Consider the following 22,820-nt stretch of genomic DNA (forward strand, 5'->3'; position numbering starts at 1 on the left):
GATTAAACACAATTACGTTAATAGACATAGCTAGTTACGTTAGACAAGTGCGGCGTGTTGTCTCCTAAACATTCACAGGTGACTGGTTGGTTTACGCGTGATTTTGTTCTGGGTTCAGAGATGTAGTGTGGGTTGTCAACCCACCTGAAGTGTTACCGGATGTCTGCAGGTATTTGCTCCAACACACCTGATTCTATGATTGATCTTCCCCATCAGGACCTTGATAAGCTGAATCAGGTGTGTTGGACTGAAACAGGGATGGGTCAAAAGGTTTAAGGAGTCTACCATTACTCCTTAGTCCAAGGACCTTACATGTTCTGTTTAAAGGGCAAATTGGCTCCGGAAGCCAAAAACGGCCAAATACTCAAACTAAACGTGAATCGATTCACAATTGCAGTACAGTTATAAAAACAAATCCCTCTACTTTTCATATCACATAAAACAAAAAAATCCAAAAAACCGTACCGCAAGAGATGTGGGTTAATGTGTCTCTTATTTAAACTCCTCCTTCAGAATAGCCCTTCATCCAATGACTCTGATGTGTGATGTAATGGAACTGAGCGTGATGGTCAAGGGCTACACACCTACTACCTCTATAGGAGGAGGGCTGTTCAGCCCTGGTGAAAACAACTCATTCAGCTGCTGCCACTTTCTCTACAAGTCAACTGTTAAACAGTCTGTTTAACGTTGAGGTGTAGAGAGACTGTTTTAATGTTGAGTCTCTACATGTCAACGATCTCAACATTCTCTCTCCTTTATCCTTGTTCTCTACCTGCAGCCTGGTTATCAGAGGAGACCAGGATGAGAGAGCTGTCCTGTGCAGTGAAGACAAGACTTATGACCTGAAGATAGCCGACACCTCAAACCTCCTGCTGTTAGTGCCTGGCTGCCTGACTCCAGATCAGCTGACTACTGACAACCAGGCCAGCTCTCAGCTGGTCCATGCACAGGTAGGAGTCTATCAACTATCTGAACACAATGAATGTTTCTTGTGTGACAGCCATTTTGAAAATCACTGATCTGGAATTGATCTGAATTGATCTGGGGAAAAAAAAAAAAAATATGGAATTGAATGTCTGTACAGTAGACATTACGTTAACGTGCTTACACACGCACACTAAATAGCTATAGACATTAGAGGTTGACTGATTATGATTTTTCAACGCCGATGGCTATACCGATTATTGGAGGACCCAAAAAAAAAAGCTGATACCGATTAATCGTCCGATTTTATTTATTTGTAATAATGACAATTACAACAATACTGAATGAACACTTATTTTAACTTAATATAATACATCAATAAAATCAATTTAGCCTCAAATAAATAATGAAACATGTTCAATTTGGTTTAAATAATGCAAAAACAAAGTGTTGGAGAAGAAAGTAAAAGTGCAATATGTGCCATGTAAAAAAGCTAACGTTTAAGTTCCTTGCTCAGAACATGAGAACATATGAAAGCTGGTGGTTCCTTTTAACATGAGTCTTCAATATTCCCAGGTAAGATGTTTTAGGTTGTAGATATTATAGGACTATTTCTCTCTATACGATTTGTATTTCATATACCTTTGACTATTGGATGTTCTTATAGGCACTTTAGTCTTGCCAGTGTAACAGTATAGCTTCCGTCCCTCTCCTCGCTCCTACCTGGGCTCGAACCAGGAACACATCGACAACAGCCACCCTCGAAGCAGCGTTACCCATGTAGAGGAAGGAGAACAACTACTCTAAGTCTCAGAGCGAGTGACGTTTGAAACGCTATTAGCGCGCACCCGGCTAACTAGCTAGCCATTTCACATCGGTTACACCAGCCTAATCTCGGGAGTTGACAGGCTTGAAGTCATAAACAGCGCAATGCTTAAAGTGTTGTGAAGAGCTGCTGGCAAAACGCACGAAAGTGCTATTTTGAATGAATGCTTCCGAGCCTGCTGCTGCCTACCACCGCTCAGTCAGACTGCTCTATCAAATCATAGACTTAATTATAACATAATAACACACAGAAATACGAGCCTTAGGTCATTAATATGGTCGAATCCGGAAACTATAATCTCGAAAACGAAACGTTTTTCCTGTTACATTGCACAATCTTCAATGTTATGTCATAATTACGTAAAATTCTGGCAAATTAGTTCGCAACGAGCCAGGCGACCCAAACTGTTGCATATACACTGACTCTGCGTGCAATGAACGCAAAATGACACAATTTCACCTGGTTAATATTGCCTGCTAACCTGGATTTCTTTTAGCTAAATATGCAGGTTTAAAAATATATACTTGTGTATTGATTTTAAGAAAGGCATTGATGTTTATGGTTGGAGCAACGTGTACCTAAGTGATTATATGCAATGCAGGACAGGCTAGATAAACTAGTAATATCATCAACCATCAACAAGGGATTATGATTGATTGTTTTTTATAAGATAAGTTTAATGCTAGCTAGCAACTTACCTTAGCTTCTTACTGCATTCGCAGAGGGTAACGCCGGTGGGTGAAGGTTAAAGGGGGGGACTAGTTAACCGTAAGGTTGAAAGATTGAATCCCTGAGCTGACAAGGTAAAAATCTGTCGTTCTGCCCCTGAACAAGACAGTTAACCCACCGTTCCTAGGCCGTCATTGAAAATAAGAATGTGTTCTTAACTGACTTGCCTGGTTAAATAAAGGTAAAAAAAAAAAAAAAAATTGCCAAATCAGCGGCCAAAAATACCGATTTCCGATTGTTATGAAAACTTGAAATCGGCCCTATTAATCGGTCAACCTCTAGACATTACACAGTGAGTTCACTGTGATGTATTAAATATTTTTCTAATTTACTGTGTTCACCTACATTAGTGGTTGCCAAACTTTTTATAGTCCCGTACCCCTTCAAACGTTCAACCTCCAGCTACGTACCCCCCTCTAACACCAGGGTCAGCGCACTCTCAAATGTTGTTTTGTGCCATCACTGTAAGCCTGCCACACACACACACTATACGATACATTTATTAAACAAGAATGAGTGAGTTTTTGTCACAACCCGGCTCGTGGGAAGTGACAAAGAGCTCTTATAGGACCAGGGCACAAATAATAATATAATAATAATCAATAATTTTGCTCTTTTATTTAGCCATCTTACATATAAAACCTTATTTGTTCATTGAAAATTGTGAATAACTCACCACAGGTTAATGAGAAGGGTGTGCTTGACAGGATGCACATAACTGCAGTGTTGGGTTGGATGAGGCTCTCTTGTTCAGATATGGGTAAGTGGACTGGAGGCAGGGCATGAAAGGGATAATGAATCTACTTGTTTGTGTCGACCGTTTCAGGAAAGTACCTGTGTAATTGCGCACCCAACTCACTCAGGTGCTTCCCTATTTCTCATTTGACATTGTCCGTAAGCTTGAGTTCATTTACACACAAAATAAATCATACAATGATGGAAAGACCTGTGTGTTGTCCTTGTTAATGCAGACAGAGAAGAGCTCTCACACTTCTTAATCATAGCCTCAATTTTGTCCCGCACATTGAATATAGTTGCGGAGAGTCCCTGTAATCCTACATTCAGATCATTCAGGCGAGAAAAAACATCCCTCAGATAGGCCAGTCGTGTGAGAAACTCGTCATCATGCAAGCGGTCAGACAAGTGAACATTTTGGTCAGTAAAGAACTTTAAGCTCGTCTCTCAAATCAAAGAAACGTGTCAATACTTTGCCCCTTGATAACCAGTGCAGTCTGTATGTTGTAAAAGTGTTACATGGTCGCTGCCCATATCATTGCATAATGCAGAAAATACACAAGAGTTCAGGGGCCTTGCTTTAACAAAGTTAACCATTTTCACTGTAGTGTCCAAAACGTCTTTCAAGCCGTCAGGCATTCCCTTGGCAGCAAGATCCTCTTGGTGGATGCTGCAGTGTACCCAAGTGGCGTCAAGAGCAACTGCTTGCACACACGTTACCACTCCACTATGTCTCCCTGTCATGGCTTTTGTACCATCAGTACAGATACCAACACGTCTTGACCACCGAAGTCCATTTGATGCCACAAAGCTGTCCAGTACTTTAAAAATATCCTCTCATGTTGTCCTGGTTTCCAGTGGTTTGCAGAAGAGGATGTCTTCCTTAATTGACCCCCCATAAACGTAACGGACATATACCAGGAGCTGTGCCGGCCAGCCACATCTGTTGACTCATCCAGCTGTAACGTATAGAATTCACTGGCTTGTATGAGAAGCAGTAATTGTTTCAAAACATCTGCCATGTCACTGATTTTCTCATGAAACAGAGTTGTTTGATGAAGGCATTGTCTGTATAGTTTTTTTGGGCCTTTTCCCCCAGCATTGTCCCAGCCATATCCGCGGCAGCAGGAAGAATTAAGTCCTCCACAATAGTATGGGGCTTGCCTGTCCTAGCCACTCGGTAGCTCACCATATAAGACTCTTCTAGCCCCTTCTTATTAATGGTATCTGTTGCTTTTATACATGTCTTACTACTCGAAAATCGTCTTTATTCTCACTCAAAAAACTCCCGTGGCTTATTTTTCAAATTGTCATGTTTCTAAATGTCTGCGCAAGAGTGAAGGTTTCCAGCAAGAGAGTAATTGTTAATGTGATTGGAAGTTAATTATTTGACTAGGCTACCTGTGTTTGACATTGTGTTGTTATTTCGCTGAACACTAGATAGTTAGTTATATTTTAGCCAGTGAAACCAGGCTACTCGGGCGAGAAAAAAACCTCACCCAAATGTATAGCCCCGTTTAGAAAATATAAATGTACTGTTTGAAAATGTGAAGGATTTTTATTTTATTTTGGCGTACCCCCCGACGGCATTGCGCGTTACCCCAGTTTGGGAATACCTGACCTACATCATTCAATGTTCTCAATACTGTACGACTTTCCCCAAATATTACACACCAGTAATGCTCTCCAGTACCTACAGAATGTTGTAGTGTGAAGTAATATGCTGAAATGTATACAGGACTAAGAAATGACCCTTTTCCTAACAGATTTGGGGCTTTTCTAACAGTTACTGGGAGTTGAGGAAACGTCATCCCAAACTAAAGAAGCTGAAGAAACTTCTGATGGAGAATCCGTACGAGGGCCCAGTTATCAGTGGGCAGGAGGACGTCACGGACGGGAAGGTACTTACTAACTGTACTATATTATATGCCATTTTAGCAGACGCTTTTATCCAGAGAGACTTACAGTTAGTCCATTCATTTTAAGGTAAGACTGTCACATTCATAGTAAGTACAACTTTTTTCCTCTGTAAAGCAACTATCAGTAAAGTTGGTCCCGCTAAGAGAAGACATGTGACAGGCTAGAACACACTAGAACAGCGCCTCTATTGTACACTGACTAAATAAACCTATGGATTCTTGTTCATGTCAACGTTCTCTGTTTTTAAAACCTTTCCTTTTGGCAGTACACTATGGGAGACCTGCTTGATAAAACCTTTCCTTTTGGCAGTACACTATGGGAGACCTGCTTGATAAAACCTTTCCTTTTGGCAGTACACTATGGGAGACCTGCTTGATAAAACCTTTCCTTTTGGCAGTACACTATGGGAGACCTGCTTGATAAAACCTTTCCTTTTGGCAGTACACTATGGGAGACCTGCTTGATAAAACCTTTCCTTTTGGCAGTACACTATGGGAGACCTGCTTGATAAAACCTTTCCTTTTGGCAGTACACTATGGGAGACCTGCTTGATAAAGCCTTTCCTTTTGGCAGTACACTATGGGAGACCTGCTTGATAAAACCTTTCCTTTTGGCAGTACACTATGGGAGACCTGCTTGATAAAACCTTTCCTTTTGGCAGTACACTATGGGAGACCTGCTTGATAAAACCTTTCCTTTTGGCAGTACACTATGGGAGACCTGCTTGATAAAACCTTTCCTTTTGGCAGTACACTATGGGAGACCTGCTTGATAAAACCTTTCCTTTTGGCAGTACACTATGGGAGACCTGCTTGATAAAACCTTTCCTTTTGGCAGTACACTATGGGAGACCTGCTTGATAAAACCTTTCCTTTTGGCAGTACACTATGGGAGACCTGCTTGATAAAACCTTTCCTTTTGGCAGTACACTATGGGAGACCTGCTTGATAAAACCTTTCCTTTTGGCAGTACACTATGGGAGACCTGCTTGATAAAACCTTTCCTTTTGGCAGTACACTATGGGAGACCTGCTTGATAAAACCTTTCCTTTTGGCAGTACACTATGGGAGACCTGCTTGATAAAACCTTTCCTTTTGGCAGTACACTATGGGAGACCTGCTTGATAAAACCTTTCCTTTTGGCAGTACACTATGGGAGACCTGCTTGATAAAACCTTTCCTTTTGGCAGTACACTATGGGAGACCTGCTTGATAAAACCTTTCCTTTTGGCAGTACACTATGGGAGACCTGCTTGATAAAACCTTTCCTTTTGGCAGTACACTATGGGAGACCTGCTTGATAAAACCTTTCCTTTTGGCAGTACACTAGGGGAGACCTGCTTGATAAAACCTTTCCTTTTGGCAGTACACTATGGGAGACCTGCTTGATAAAACCTTTCCTTTTGGCAGTACACTATGGGAGACCTGCTTGATAAAACCTTTCCTTTTGGCAGTACACTATGGGAGACCTGCTTGATAAAACCTTTCCTTTTGGCAGTACACTATGGGAGACCTGCTTGATAAAACGTTTATTTTGGCAGTACACTATGGGAGACCTGCTTGAAAGAATCCAAGCAAGTGTGGAGGAACTGGAGGCCCAACTACAGACTATTCATGCCTGTGAGGTCAACGGTAAGAATGATTCTCAAATCTTCCAAATGTTTATTTTCTCACACTTTCCATTTAGATATGTGATCTACTGTATGTGGTTTGTGTCTATTTAGGAAATAACATGCTGGCCTTGGTGTATCCACATGTATGAGGATGTGTTTGTTTGTCCTGTGCTATTTTCACATGTTCCCCTCTTGTGTATTCCAGGCTACTGGAGGCTGTTGGATTTTGACTATGAGATGAAGCTACTGGGTCACATCACTCAGCTGGTGGACTCTGAGTCCTGGTCCTTCAGTAAAGTCCCTCTTAGTGTCAGTCTGGAGGAGTTAGGGACGTCTGGAGCCACAGTAGGTGCAGTTAGTCAACGTTATGGCTGTCCCATAGGGCGTCGCACAATTGGCCCAGTGTCGTCCGGGTTTGGCCGGTGTAGGCCGTCATTTTAAATAAGAATGTATTGTTAACTGACTTGCCTAGTTAAATAAAATGGTAGAGTGGAGAGTAGTTTGTTGTAATACTTAGCAGGTAGGTAGTCATCATGTTGTAATACTTAGCAAGTAGGTAGGTAGGTTGTCATCATGTTGTAATACTTAGCAGGTAGGTAGTCATCATGTTGTAATACTTAGCAGGTAGGTAGGTAGTCATCATGTTGTAATACTTAGCAGGTAGGTAGTCATCATGTTGTAATACTTAGCAGGTAGGTAGTCATCATGGTGTAATACTTAGCAAGTAGGTAGGTAGGTAGTCATGGTGTAATACTTAGCAAGTAGGTAGGTAGGTAGTCATGTTGTAATACTTAGCAGGTAGGTAGGTAGTCATGTTGTAATACTTAGCAGGTAGGTAGGTAGTCATCATGTTGTAATACTTAGCAGGTAGGTAGGTAGGTAGTCATCATGTTGTAATACTTAGCAGGTAGGTAGGTAGGTAGTCATCATGTTGTAATACTTAGCAGGTAGGTAGGTAGGTAGTCATCATGTTGTAATACTTAGCAGGTAGGTAGGTAGTCATCATGTTGTAATACTTAGCAGGTAGGTAGGTAGGTAGTCATCATGTTGTAATACTTAGCAGGTAGGTAGGTAGTCATCATGGTGTAATACTTAGCAGGTAGGTAGGTAGTCATCATGTTGTAATACTTAGCAGGTAGGTAGGTAGTCATCATGGTGTAATACTTAGCAGGTAGGTAGGTAGTCATCATGGTGTAATACTTAGCAGGTAGGTAGGTAGTCATCATGTTGTAATACTTAGCAGGTAGGTAGGTAGGTAGTCATCATGTTGTAATACTTAGCAGGTAGGTAGGTAGTCATCATGTTGTAATACTTAGCAGGTAGGTAGGTAGGTGGTCATCATGTTGTAATACTTAGCAGGTAGGTAGGTAGGTGGTCATCATGTTGTAATACTTAGCAGGTAGGTAGGTAGGTGGTCATCATGTTGTAATACTTAGCAGGTAGGTAGGTAGGTGGTCATCATGTTGTAATACTTAGCAGGTGGTGGTAGGTAGGTAGTCATCATGTTGTAATACTTAGCAGGTAGGTAGGTAGGTGGTCATCATGTTGTAATACTTAGCAGGTAGGTAGGTAGGTGGTCATCATGTTGTAATACTTAGCAGGTAGGTAGGTAGGTGGTCATCATGTTGTAATACTTAGCAGGTAGGTGGTAGGTGGTCATCATGTTGTAATACTTAGCAGGTAGGTGGTAGGTGGTCATCATGTTGTAATACTTAGCAGGTAGGTAGGTGGTCATCATGTTGTAATACTTAGCAGGTAGGTAGGTAGTCATCATGTTGTAATACTTAGCAGGTAGGTAGGTAGTCATCATGTTGTAATACTTAGCAGGTAGGTAGGTAGTCATCATGTTGTAATACTTAGCAGGTAGGTAGGTAGTCATCATGTTGTAATACTTAGCAGGTAGGTAGGTAGTCATCATGTTGTAATACTTAGCAGGTAGGTAGGTAGTCATCATGTTGTAATACTTAGCAGGTAGGTAGGTAGTCATCATGGTGTAATACTTAGCAGGTAGGTAGGTAGGTAGTCATCATGTTGTAATACTTAGCAGGTAGGTAGGTAGTCATCATGTTGTAATACTTAGCAGGTAGGTAGGTAGTCATCATGTTGTAATACTTAGCAGGTAGGTAGGTAGTCATCATGTTGTAATACTTAGCAGGTAGGTAGGTAGTCATCATGTTGTAATACTTAGCAGGTAGGTAGGTAGTCATCATGTTGTAATACTTAGCAGGTAGGTAGGTATGGAGGTAGTCATCATGTTGTAATACTTAGCAGGTAGGTAGGTAGTCATCATGGTGTAATACTTAGCAGGTAGGTAGGTAGGTAGGTAGGTAGTCATCATGGTGTAATACTTAGCAGGTAGGTAGTCATCATGTTGTAATACTTAGCAGGTAGATAGGTAGTCATCATGTTGTAATACTTAGCAGGTAGATAGGTAGTCATCATGTTGTAATACTTAGCAGGTAGGTGGGGGGTCATCATGTTGTAATACTTAGCAGGTAGGTAGGTAGGTAGTCATCATGTTGTAATACTTAGCAGGTAGGTAGGTAGGTAGTCATCATGTTGTAATACTTAGCAGGTAGGTAGGTAGGTAGTCATCATGGTGTAATACTTAGCAGGTAGGTGGTCATCATGTTGTAATACTTAGCAGGTAGGTAGGTAGTCATCATGTTGTAATACTTAGCAGGTAGGTAGGTAGTCATCATGTTGTAATACTTAGCAGGTAGGTAGGTGGTCATCATGTTGTAATACTTAGCAGGTAGGTAGGTAGGTAGTCATCATGTTGTAATACTTAGCAGGTAGGTAGGTAGGTAGTCACTCATGTTGTAATACTTAGCAGGTAGGTAGGTGGTCATCATGTTGTAATACTTAGCAGGTAGGTAGGTGGTCATCATGTTGTAATACTTAGCAGGTAGGTAGGTAGGTAGTCATCATGTTGTAATACTTAGCAGGTAGGTAGGTAGGTAGTCATCATGTTGTAATACTTAGCAGGTAGGTAGGTAGGTAGTCATCATGTTGTAATACTTAGCAGGTAGGTAGGTAGGTAGTCATCATGTTGTAATACTTAGCAGGTAGGTAGGTAGTCATCATGTTGTAATACTTAGCAGGTAGGTAGGTAGTCATCATGTTGTAATACTTAGCAGGTAGGTAGGTAGTCATCATGTTGTAATACTTAGCAGGTAGGTAGGTAGTCATCATGTTGTAATACTTAGCAGGTAGGTAGGTAGTCATCATGTTGTAATACTTAGCAGGTAGGTAGGTAGGTCATCATGTTGTAATACTTAGCAGGTAGGTAGGTAGGTAGTCATCATGTTGTAATACTTAGCAGGTAGGTAGGTAGGTAGTCATCATGTTGTAATACTTAGCAGGTAGGTAGTCATCATGGTGTAATACTTAGCAGGTAGGTAGGTAGGTAGTCATCATGTTGTAATACTTAGCAGGTAGGTGGTAGGTAGTCATCATGTTGTAATACTTAGCGTAGGTAGGTAGGTAGTCATCATGTTGTAATACTTAGCAGGTAGGTAGGTAGTCATCATGTTGTAATACTTAGCAGGTAGGTAGGTAGTCATCATGTTGTAATACTTAGCAGGTAGGTAGGTAGTCATCATGTTGTAATACTTAGCAGGTAGGTAGGTGGTCATCATGTTGTAATACTTAGCAGGTAGGTAGGTAGTCATCATGTTGTAATACTTAGCAGGTAGGTAGGTAGTCATCATGTTGTAATACTTAGCAGGTAGGTAGGTAGGTAGTCATCATGTTGTAATACTTAGCTGGTGGTAGGTAGGTGGTCATCATGTTGTAATACTTAGCAGGTAGGTAGGTAGGTAGTCATCATGTTGTAATACTTAGCAGGTAGGTAGGTAGTCATCATGTTGTAATACTTAGCAGGTAGGTAGGGGGTCATCATGTTGTAATACTTAGCAGGTAGGTAGGTAGTCATCATGTTGTAATACCTAGCAGGTAGGTAGGTAGGTAGTCATCATGGTGTAATACTTAGCAGGTAGGTAGGTAGGTAGTCATCATGGTGTAATACTTAGCAGGTAGGTAGGTAGGTAGTCATCATGGTGTAATACTTAGCAGGTAGGTAGGTAGTCATCATGTTGTAATACTTAGCAGGTAGGTAGGTAGTCATCATGTTGTAATACTTAGCAGGTAGGTAGGTAGTCATCATGTTGTAATACTTAGCAGGTAGGTAGGTAGGTAGTCATCATGTTGTAATACTTAGCAGGTAGGTAGGTAGTCATCATGTTGTAATACTTAGCAGGTAGGTAGGTAGTCATCATGTTGTAATACTTAGCAGGTAGGTAGGTAGTCATCATGTTGTAATACTTAGCAGGTAGGTAGGTAGGTTGAGTCATCATGTTGTAATACTTAGCAGGTAGGTAGGTGGAGTCATCATGTTGTAATACTTAGCAGGTAGGTGGAGGTAGTCATCATGTTGTAATACTTAGCAGGTAGGTAGGTAGTCATCATGTTGTAATACTTAGCAGGTAGGTAGGTAGGTAGTCATCATGTTGTAATACTTAGCAGTGGGTAGGTAGGGGGTCATCATGTTGTAATACTTAGCAGGTAGGTAGGTAGGTAGTCATCATGTTGTAATACTTAGCAGGTAGGTAGGTAGTCATCATGTTGTAATACTTAGCAGGTAGGTAGGTAGGTAGTCATCATGTTGTAATACTTAGCAGGTAGGTAGGTAGTCATCATGTTGTAATACTTAGCAGGTAGGTAGGTAGGTAGTCATCATGTTGTAATACTTAGCAGGTAGGTAGGTAGGTAGTCATCATGTTGTAATACTTAGCAGGTAGGTAGGTGAGGTAGTCATCATGTTGTAATACTTAGCAGGTAGGTAGGTAGTCATCATGTTGTAATACTTAGCAGGTAGGTAGGTAGTCATCATGGTGTAATACTTAGCAGGTAGGTAGGTAGGTAGTCATCATGTTGTAATACTTAGCAGGTAGGTGGTGGTAGTCATCATGTTGTAATACTTAGCAGGTAGGTGGTAGGTAGTCATCATGTTGTAATACTTAGCAGGTAGGTAGGTAGGTAGTCATCATGTTGTAATACTTAGCAGGTAGGTAGGTAGGTAGTCATCATGTTGTAATACTTAGCAGGTGGTAGGTAGGTAGTCATCATGTTGTAATACTTAGCAGGTAGGTAGGTAGGTAGTCATCATGTTGTAATACTTAGCAGGTAGGTAGGTAGGTAGTCATCATGTTGTAATACTTAGCAGGTAGGTAGGTAGTCATCATGTTGTAATACTTAGCAGGTAGGTAGGTAGGTAGTCATCATGGTGTAATACTTAGCAGGTAGGTAGGTAGTCATCATGTTGTAATACTTAGCAGGTAGGTAGGTAGTCATCATGTTGTAATACTTAGCAGGTAGGTAGGTAGTCATCATGTTGTAATACTTAGCAGGTAGGTGGAGGTAGTCATCGTGTTGTAATACTTAGCAGGTAGGTGGGTAGGTAGTCATCATGGTGTAATACTTAGCAGGTAGGTAGGTAGTCATCATGTTGTAATACTTAGCGGTAGGTGGTAGGTAGTCATCATGTTGTAATACTTAGCAGGTAGGTAGGTAGGTAGTCATCATGTTGTAATACTTAGCAGGTAGGTAGGTAGTCATCATGTTGTAATACTTAGCAGGTAGGTAGGTAGGTAGTCATCATGTTGTAATACTTAGCAGGTAGGTAGGTAGTCATCATGTTGTAATACTTAGCAGGTAGGTAGGTAGGTAGTCATCATGTTGTAATACTTAGCAGGTAGGTAGGTAGGTAGTCATCGTGTTGTAATACTTAGCAGGTAGGTAGGTAGGTAGTCATCATGTTGTAATACTTAGCAGGTGGGTAGGTAGGTAGTCATCATGTTGTAATACTTAGCAGGTAGGTAGGTGGTAGTCATCATGTTGTAATACTTAGCAGGTAGGTAGGTAGTCATCATGTTGTAATACTTAGCAGGTAGGTGGAGGTAGTCATCATGTTGTAATACTTAGCAGGTAGGTAGGTAGTCATCATGTTGTAATACTTAGGCAGGTAGGTGAGGTAGTCATCATGTTGTAATACTTAGCAGGTAGGTAGGTAGTCATCATGTTGTAATACTTAGCAGGTAGGTAGGTAGTCATCATGTTGTAATACTTAGCAGGTAGGTAGGTAGTCATCATGTTGTAATACCTAGCAGGTAGGTGGAGGTAGTCATCATGTTGTAATACTTAGCAGGTAGGTAGGTAGGTGGTCATCATGTTGTAATACTTAGCAGGTAGGTGGTGGTCATCATGTTGTAATACTTAGCAGGTAGGTAGGTAGGTAGTCATCATGTTGTAATACTTAGCAGGTAGGTAGGTAGGTAGTCATCATGTTGTAATACTTAGCAGGTAGGTAGGTGGTAGTCATCATGTTGTAATACTTAGCAGGTAGGTAGGTAGTCATCATGTTGTAATACTTAGCAGGTGGCAGGTAGTCATCATGTTGTAATACTTAGCAGGTAGGTGGGTAGGTCATCATGTTGTAATACTTAGCAGGTAGGTAGGGTAGTCATCATGTTGTAATACTTAGCAGGTAGGTAGGTAGGTGGTCATCATGTTGTAATACTTAGCAGGTAGGTAGGTAGGTAGTCATCATGTTGTAATACTTAGCAGGTGGTGGTAGATCATCATGTTGTAATACTTAGCGGTAGGTAGGTAGGTAGTCATCATGTTGTAATACTTAGCAGGTAGGTGGTCATCATGTTGTAATACTTAGCAGGTGAGGTAGGTAGTCATCATGTTGTAATACTTAGCAGGTAGGTAGGTAGGTAGTCATCATGTTGTAATACTTAGCAGGTAGGTAGGTAGTCATCATGTTGTAATACTTAGCAGGTAGGTGGAGGTAGTCATCATGTTGTAATACTTAGCAGGTAGGTAGGTAGGTAGTCATCATGTTGTAATACTTAGCAGGTAGGTGGGTGGTCATCATGTTGTAATACTTAGCAGGTAGGTAGGTAGTCATCAGTGTGTAATACTTAGCAGGTAGGTAGGTAGTCATCATGTTGTAATACTTAGCAGGTAGGTAGGTAGGTAGTCATCATGTTGTAATACTTAGCAGGTAGGAGGTAGTCATCGTGTTGTAATACTTAGCAGGTAGGTAGGTGGTCATCATGTTGTAATACTTAGCAGGTAGGTAGGTAGTCATCATGTTGTAATACTTAGCAGGTAGGTAGGTAGTCATCATGTTGTAATACTTAGCAGGTAGGTAGTCATCATGTTGTAATACTTAGCAGGTAGGTAGGTAGTCATCATGTTGTAATACTTAGCAGGTAGGTAGGGGGTCATCATGTTGTAATACTTAGCAGGTGGTAGGTAGGTAGTCATCATGTTGTAATACTTAGCAGGTAGGTAGGTAGTCATCATGTTGTAATACTTAGCAGGTAGGTAGGTAGTCATCATGGTGTAATACTTAGCAGTAGGTAGGTAGTCATCATGTTGTAATACTTAGAGGTAGGTAGGTAGGTAGTCATCATGTTGTAATACTTAGCAGGTAGGTAGGTAGGTAGTCATCGTGTTGTAATACTTAGTAGGTAGGTAGGTAGTCATCATGTTGTAATACTTAGCAGGTAGTGGGTAGTCATCATGTTGTAATACTTAGCGAGGTAGGTAGGTAGTCATCATGTTGTAATACTTAGCAGGTAGGTAGGTAGTCATCATGTTGTAATACTTAGCAGGTAGGTAGGTGGTAGTCATCATGTTGTAATACTTAGCAGGTAGGTAGGTAGGTAGTCATCATGTTGTAATACTTAGCTAGGTAGGTAGGTAGTCATCATGTTGTAATACTTAGCAGGTAGGTAGTGGTAGTCATCATGGTGTAATACTTAGCAGGTAGGTAGGTGTAGTCATCATGTTGTAATACTTAGCAGGTAGGGTGGTGGGTAGTCATCATGTTGTAATACTTAGCAGGTAGGTAGGTAGGTAGTCATCATGTTGTAATACGTAGCAGGTATGGTAGGTGAGTCATCATGTTGCAATACTTAGCAGGTAGGTAGGGTAGTCATCATGTTGTAATACTTAGGCAGGTAGGTAGGTGGTCATCATGTTGTAATACTTTAGCAGGTAGTGGTAGGGGAGTCATCATGTTGTAATACTTAGCAGGTAGGTGGTAGGTAGTCATCATGTTGTAATACTTAGCAGGTAGGTGGTAGGTAGTCATCATGTTGTAATACTTAGCAGGTGGAGGTAGGTAGGTAGTCATCATGGTTGTAATACTTAGCAGGTAGGTAGGTAGGTAGTCATCATGTTGTAATACTTAGCAGGTAGGTAGGTAGTCATCATGTTGTAATACTTAGCAGGTAGGTAGGTAGTCATCATGTTGTAATACTTAGCAGGTAGGTAGGTGGTCATCATGTTGTAATATTAGCAGGTAGGTAGGTAGTCATCATGTTGTAATACTTAGCAGGTAGGTAGGTGGTATCATGTTGTAATACTTAGCAGGTAGGTAGGTGAGTCATCATGTTGTAATACTTAGCAGGTAGGTGGGGTAGTCATCATGTTGTAATACTTAGCAGGTAGGTGGTGGTCATCATGTTGTAATACTTAGCAGGTAGGTAGGTGAGTCATCATGTTGTAATACTTAGCAGGTAGGTAGGTAGTCATCATGTTGTAATACTTAGCAGGTAGGTGAGGAGTAGTCATCGTGGTGTAATACTTAGCAGGTAGGTAGGTAGGTAGTCATCTATGTTGTAATCTAGCAGGTAGGTAGGTGGTCATCATGTTGTAATACTTAGCAGGTAGGTGGGTGGTGGTCATCATGTTGTAATACTTAGCAGGTAGGTAGGTAGTCATCATGTTGTAATACTTAGTAGGTAGGTAGTCATCATGTTGTAATACTTAGGGTAGGTAGGTAGTCATCTGTTGTAATACTTAGCAGGTAGGTGGGTAGTCATCATGTTGTAATACTTAGCAGGTAGGTAGGTAGTCATCATGTTGTAATACTTAGCAGGTAGGTAGGTAGTCATCTGTTGTAATACTTAGCAGGTAGGTAGGTAGTCATCATGTTGTAATACTTAGCAGGTAGGTAGGTAGTCATCATGTTGTAATACTTAGCAGGTAGGTAGGTAGTCATCATGTTGTAATACTTAGCAGGTAGGTAGGTAGTCATCATGTTGTAATTAGCTGTAGGTAGGTAGGTAGTCATCATGTTGTAATACTTAGCAGGTAGGTAGGTAGGTAGTCATCATGTTGTAATACTTAGCGGTAGGTAGGTAGTCATCATGTTGTAATACTTAGCAGGTAGGTAGGTAGGTAGTCATCATGTTGTAATACTTAGCAGGTAGGTAGGTGGTAGTCATCATGTTGTAATACTTAGCAGGTGGTAGGTAGGTGGTCATCATGTTGTAATACTTAGCAGGTAGGTAGGTAGTCATCATGTTGTAATACTTAGCAGGTAGGTAGGTAGGTCATCATGTTGTAATACTTAGCAGGTGGTGGTGGTAGTCATCATGTTGTAATACTTAGCAGGTAGGTAGGTAGTCATGTTGTAATACTTAGCAGGTAGGTAGGTAGGTAGTCATCATGTTGTAATACTTAGCAGGTAGGTCGGGTAGGTAGTCATCATGTTGTAATACTTAGCAGGTAGGTAGGTAGTCATCATGTTGTAATACTTAGCGGTAGGTGAGGTAGTTGGTCATCATGTTGTAATACTTAGCAGGTGGCAGGTAGGTAGTCATCACATGTTGTAACACTTAGCAGGTAGGTAGGTAGTCATCATGTGTTGTAATATTAGCAGTGGTAGGTGGGTCATCATGTTGTAATACTTAGCAGGTGGTGGTGGTCGAGTCATCATGTTGTAATACTTAGGAGGTTGGTAGGTATGTCATCATGTTGTAACACTGCAGCAGGTAGGTATGGGGTGGTCATCATGTTGTAATACTTAGCAGGTGGCATGGGTAGATCATCATGTTGTAATACTTAGCAGGTAGGGCTGGTAGTCATCATGTTTGTAATACCTAGCAGGTAGGTTAGGTAGGTGGTCATCATGTTGCTAATACTCTAGCAGGTAGGTGGGGATGGTAGATCATCAAAAAGTGTTGTAATATTAGGAGGTAGGGGGTAGGTAGTCCATCATGTTGTAATACTTAGCAGGTAGGTAGGTGAGGTAGTCATCTATGTTGTAATATATAGCATAGTGGTAGTGGGTAGGCAGGAGTCATAATGTTAAAGCAATAATTTCTAGCAGCCGGTAGTTATGGTAGCCATGTTGTTCTCTAATATTAGAAGGTAGGGGTGGTAGGTAGTATAGGACTACAGCAGGCAGGCAGGCAGTCACCATGCTGCAACACGAGCAGGCAGGCAGGCAGTCATCATGCGGGTAATACCTAGCAGGCAGGCAGGCAAAACAACAAGGCTGCAATACCCAGTGGCAGGCAGGCAGGTGGTCACCATGTGTTGCAATACCCCAGCTAAGGCAGGCAGGCAGGCGGTACCCAAGGTTGTAACACTCCCCAGCAGGCAGGCAGGGTGGCCTGAACATGTTGTAACACTTAGCAGGCAGGCAGGTAGTCACCGCTGCCAGTAACACTTAGCAGGCAGGCAGGCAGTGGCATCACCGCGCTTGCAATACTAGCAGGCAGGAGGAGTATCACCGCGTGTAACACTTAAAGTGAGGTGCAGGCAGTATCACCGCGTTGCAATACCCCAGCAGTAGAGTACGCGTGGTAAATACCCCAGCAGGCAGGGGCTGACAAGGTAAAAAATCTGTCGTTCTGCCCCTGAACAAGGCAGGGGCTAGGTGGGACGCTAGCGTGCCACCTGTGGTGCCTCCATCAACAGCAGGTGCATTTCAAGAGCGGCAAATTTGAATCCAAATAAATGTCAAAATTCAAATTTTTCAAAAATACAACTATGTTACACCATTTGAAAGATAAACATCTCCTTAATCTAACCACGTTTTACGATTTCAAAAAGGTTTTACGGCTAAAGCATAAATTTAGAGTATGTTAGGACAGTACATTTACAAGAGTTGTGTGTAATGTTTTGTCAAGTCAAAGACAGGGTCACCAAAACCATAAAACCAGCTAAAATGATACACTAACCTTTTACAATCTCCATCAGATGACACTCCTAGGACATTATGTTAGACAATGCATGCATTTTTAGTTCTATCAAGTTCATATTTATATACAAAAAACAGCGTTTTACTATGGCATTGATGTTGAGGAAATCGTTTCCCTCCAATAACCGGCAGTCAAGTCAGCGTCAGAAATTAAATAATTAAAATTAGAAAACATTGTTAAAATATTATATTGTCATTTAAAGAATTATAGATTTACATCTTTTGAACGCAATCAACTTGCCAGATTTAAAAATAACCTTACTGGGAAATCACACTTTGCAATAATCTGAGCACTGTGCCCAGAAAAATACGGCGTTGCGATACAGACTAGACGTCATGTTGGGGAGATCTAAAATCGAAAATACTATGTAAATAATCCATTACCTTTGATTCTCTTCATCAGATGTCACTTCCAGGTATCACAGGTCCATAACGAATGTAGTTTTGTTCAAAAAGCTCATCATTTATGTCCAAAAATCTCCGTCTCGTTAGCACATGATGTAAGCCAGCCGGACTTCGTCATGAACGAGGGGAAAAAATATATTTCCGTTCGTTCAAACATGTCAAACGTTGTATAGCATAAATCATTAGGGCCTTTTTTAACCAGAACATGAATAATATTCAAGGTGGACCGAATGCATAGCCTTTTATAACGTATTGGAACGAGGGTACCCAACATGAAGTAGCGCGCCAGGTGTCTAATGGGACATCACCGTTCCATGGCTCTTGTTCGGTCAGATCTCCCTCCAGAAGACTCAAAACACTTTGTAAAGGCTGGTGACATCTAGTGGAAGCAATAGGAAGTGCCAAAATATTCCTAAACCCCTGTGTCTTTCAATGGGATAGCTTTAAAGTCAATACAACACATCAGGTATCCACTTCCTGTCAGAAAATGTCTCAGGGTTTTGCCTGCCAAATGAGTTCTGTTATACTCACAGACACCATTCAAACAGTTTTGGAAACTTTAGAGTGTTTTCTATCCATATATAATAAGTATATGCATATTCTAGTTACTGGGTAGGATTAGTAACCAGATTAAATCGGGTACATTTTTTTTATCCAGACGTGCAAATGCTGCCCCCTAGACCCAACAGGATAACCCACCGTTCCTAGGCCGTCATTGAAAATAAGAATGTGTTCTTAACTGACTTGCTAGTTAAATAAAGGTCTAAAAAATAAATAAAAAAATGGCCAAATCAGCGTCCAAAAATACCGATTTCCGATTGTTATGAAAACTTGAAATCAGCCCTATTAATCGGTCAACCTCTAATAGACATTACACAGTGAGTTCACTGTGATGTATTAAATATTTTTCTAATTTACTGTGTTCACCTACATTAGTGGTTGCCAAACTTTTTATAGTCCCGTCCCCTTCAAACGTTCAACCTCCAGCTACGTACCCCCTCTAAGCACCAGGGTCAGCGCACTCTCAAATGTTGTTTTGTGCCATCATTGTAAGCCTGCCACACACACACACACACTATACGATACATTCATTAAACATAAGAATGAGTGAGTTTTTGTCACAACCCGGCTCGTGGGAAGTGACAAAGAGCTCTTATAGGACCAGGGCACAAATAATAATATAATAATAATCAATAATTTTGCTCTTTTATTTAGCCATCTTACATATAAAACCTTATTTGTTCATTGAAAATTGTGAATAACTCACCACAGGTTAATGAGAAGGGTGTGCTTGAAAGGATGCACATAACTCTGCGGTGTTGGGTTGTATTGGAGAGAGTCTGTCTTAAATCATTTTCCACACACGGTCTGTGCTGTATTTAGTTTTCATGCTAGCGAGGGCCAAGAATCCACTCTCACATAGGTATGTGGTTGCAAATGGCATCAGTGTCTTAACAGCGCGATTTGTCAAGGCAGGATACTCTGAGTGCAGCCCAATCCAGAAATCTGGCAGTGGCTTCCAATTAAATACAATTTATTCACAGAACCGCTTGTTGCAATTTCTATGAGGCTCTCTTGTTCAGATATCGGTAAGTGGACTGGAGGCAGGGCATGAAAGGGATAATGAATCCAGTTGTTTGTGTCGTCCGTTTTGGGAAAGTACCTGTGTAATTGCGCAGCCAGCTCGCACATTTGACATTGTCCGTAAACTTGAGTTAATTTGCACACAAAAAATCATACAATGATGGAAAGACCTGTGTGTTGTCCTTGTTCCAACTTCTTAATCATAGCCTCAATTTTGTCCCGCACATTGAATATAGTTGCGGAGAGTCCCTGTAATCCTACATTCAGATCATTCAGGTGAGAAAAAACATCACCCAGATAGGCCAGTCGTGTGAGAAACTCGTCATCATGCAAGCGGTCAGACAAGTGAACATTTTGGTCAGTAAAGAACTTTAAGCTCTCAAATCAAAGAAACGTGTCAATACTTTGCCCCTTGATAACCAGTGAAGTCTGTATGTTGTAAAAGTGTTACATGGTCGCTGCCCATATCATTGCATAATGCAGAAAATACACAAGAGTTCAGGAGCCTTGCTTTAACAAAGTTAACCATTTTCACTGTAGTGTCCAAAACGTCTTTCAAGCCGTCGGGCATTCCCTTGGCAGCAAGAGCCTCTTGGTGGATGCTGCAGTGTACCCATGTGGTGTCAGGAGCAACTGCTTGCACACACGTTACCACTCCACTATGTCTCCCTGTCATGGCTTTTGTACCATCAGTACAGATACCAACACATCTTGACCACCGAAGTCCATTTGATGTCACAAAGCTGTCCAGTACTTTAAAAATATCCTCTCCTGTTGTCCTGGTTTCCAGTGGTTTGCAGAAGAGGATGTCTTCCTTAATTGACCCCCATAAACGTAACAGACATATACCAGGAGCTGTGACGGCCCGCCATGTCTGTTGACTCATCCAGCTGTAACGTATAGAATTCACTGGCTTGTATGAGAAGCAGTAATTGATTCGAAACATCTGCCATGTCACTGATTTTCTCATGAAACAGAGTTGTTTGATGAAGGCATTTTCTGTATAGTTTTTTGGGCCTTTTCCCCAAGCATTGTCCCAGCCATATCCGCAGCAGCAGGAAGAATTAAGTCCTCCACAATAGTATGGGGCTTGCCTATCCTAGCCACTCGGTAGCTCACCATATAAGACTCTTCTAGCCCCTTCATATTAATGGTATCTGTTGCTTTTATACATGTCTTACTACTCGAAAATCGTCTTTATTCTCACTCAAAAAACTCCCGTGGCTTATTTTTCAAATTGTCATGTTTCTAAATGTCTGCGCAAGAGTGACGGTTTTGCGCGAGAGAGTACCGGTTAATGTGATTGGAAGTTAATTATTTGACTAGGCTACCTGTGTTTGACATTGTGTTGTTATTTCGCTGAACACTAGATAGTTAGTTATATTTTAGCCAGTGAAACCAGGCTACTCGGGCGAGAAAAAACCTCACCCAAATGTATAGCCCCGTTTAGAAAATATAAATGTACTGTTTGAAAATGTGAAGGATTTTTATTTTATTTTGGCGTACCCCCGACGGCATTGCGCGTTACCCCAGTTTGGGAATACCTGACCTACATCATTCAATGTTCTCAATACTGTACGACTTTCCCCAAATGTTACACACCAATAATGCTCTCCAGTACCTACAGAATGTTGTAGTGTGAAGTAATATGCTGAAATGTATACAGGACTAAGAAATGACCCTTTTCCTAACAGATTTGGGGCTTTTCTAACAGTTACTGGGAGTTGAGGAAACGTCATCCCAAACTAAAGAAGCTGAAGAAACTTCTGATGGAGAATCCGTACGAGGGCCCAGTTATCAGTGGGCAGGAGGACGTCACGGACGGGAAGGTACTTACTAACTGTACTATATTATATTATATGCCATTTTAGCAGACGCTTTTATCCAGAGAGACTTACAATTAGTCCATTCATTTTAAGGTAAGACTGTCACATTCATATTAAGTACAACTTTTTTCCTCGGTAAAGCAACTATCAGTAAAGTTGGTCCCGCTAAGAGAAGACATGTGACAGGCTAGAACACACTAGAACATCGCCTCTATTGTACACTGACTAAATAAACCTATGGATTCTTGTTCATGTCAAAGTTCTCTGTTTTTAAAACCTTTCCTTTTGGCAGTACACTATGGGAGACCTGCTTGATAAAGCCTTTCCTTTTGGCAGTACACTATGGGGAGACCTGCTTGATAAAGCCTTTCCTTTTGGCAGTACACTATGGGAGACCTGCTTGATAAAACCTTTCCTTTTGGCAGTACACTAGGGAGACCTGCTTGATAAAACCTTTCCTTTTGGCAGTACACTATGGGAGACCTGCTTGATAAAGCCTTTCCTTTTGGCAGTACACTATGGGAGACCTGCTTGATAAAACCTTTCCTTTTGGCGGTACACTATGGGAGACCTGCTTGATAAAACCTTTCCTTTTGGCAGTACACTATGGGAGACCTGCTTGATAAAGCCTTTCCTTTTGGCAGTACACTATGGGAGACCTGCTTGATAAAACCTTTCCTTTTGGCAGTACACTATGGAAGAGCTGCTTGATAAAACCTTTCCTTTTGGCAGTACACTATGGGAGACCTGCTTGATAAAACCTTTCCTTTTGGCAGTACACTATGGGAGACCTGCTTGATAAAACCTTTCCTTTTGGCAGTACACTAGGGGAGACCTGCTTGATAAAGCCTTTCCTTTTGGCAGTACACTATGGGAGACCTGCTTGATAAAACCTTTCCTTTTGGCAGTACACTATGGGAGACCTGCTTGATAAAACCTTTCCTTTTGGCAGTACACTAGGGGAGACCTGCTTGATAAAACCTTTCCTTTTGGCAGTACACTATGGGAGACCTGCTTGATAAAACCTTTCCTTTTGGCAGTACACTATGGGAGACCTGCTTGATAAAACCTTTCCTTTTGGCAGTACACTATGGGAGACCTGCTTGATAAAACCTTTCCTTTTGGCAGTACACTATGGGAGACCTGCTTGATAAAACCTTTCCTTTTGGCAGTACACTATGGGAGACC

General features: G+C 41.2%; 2 protein-coding genes across 2 annotated transcripts in view; one reads left to right on the forward strand and one right to left on the reverse strand.

The window, feature by feature from the left end:
* Nucleotides 1-57, reverse strand: part of LOC106572931 (DEP domain-containing mTOR-interacting protein) — a 60,917-nt gene extending 60,860 nt beyond the window's left edge. The window contains exon 1 of the mRNA XM_045719301.1: nt 39-57. The gene's annotated coding sequence lies outside the window, so the exon portion shown is untranslated. The remainder of the gene's footprint in view (nt 1-38) is intronic.
* Nucleotides 1-22,820, forward strand: part of LOC106599124 (sister chromatid cohesion protein DCC1) — a 29,063-nt gene that overhangs the window by 333 nt on the left and 5,910 nt on the right. The window contains exons 2-4 of the mRNA XM_045719303.1: nt 779-950; nt 4,981-5,115; nt 6,675-6,765. Coding sequence (XP_045575259.1) covers nt 779-950; nt 4,981-5,115; nt 6,675-6,765 — 398 coding nt within the window. The remainder of the gene's footprint in view (nt 1-778; nt 951-4,980; nt 5,116-6,674; nt 6,766-22,820) is intronic.

This window comes from Salmo salar, chromosome ssa05 (genome assembly GCF_905237065.1).
Source record: "Salmo salar chromosome ssa05, Ssal_v3.1, whole genome shotgun sequence".
Classification (NCBI taxonomy): domain Eukaryota; kingdom Metazoa; phylum Chordata; class Actinopteri; order Salmoniformes; family Salmonidae; genus Salmo; species Salmo salar.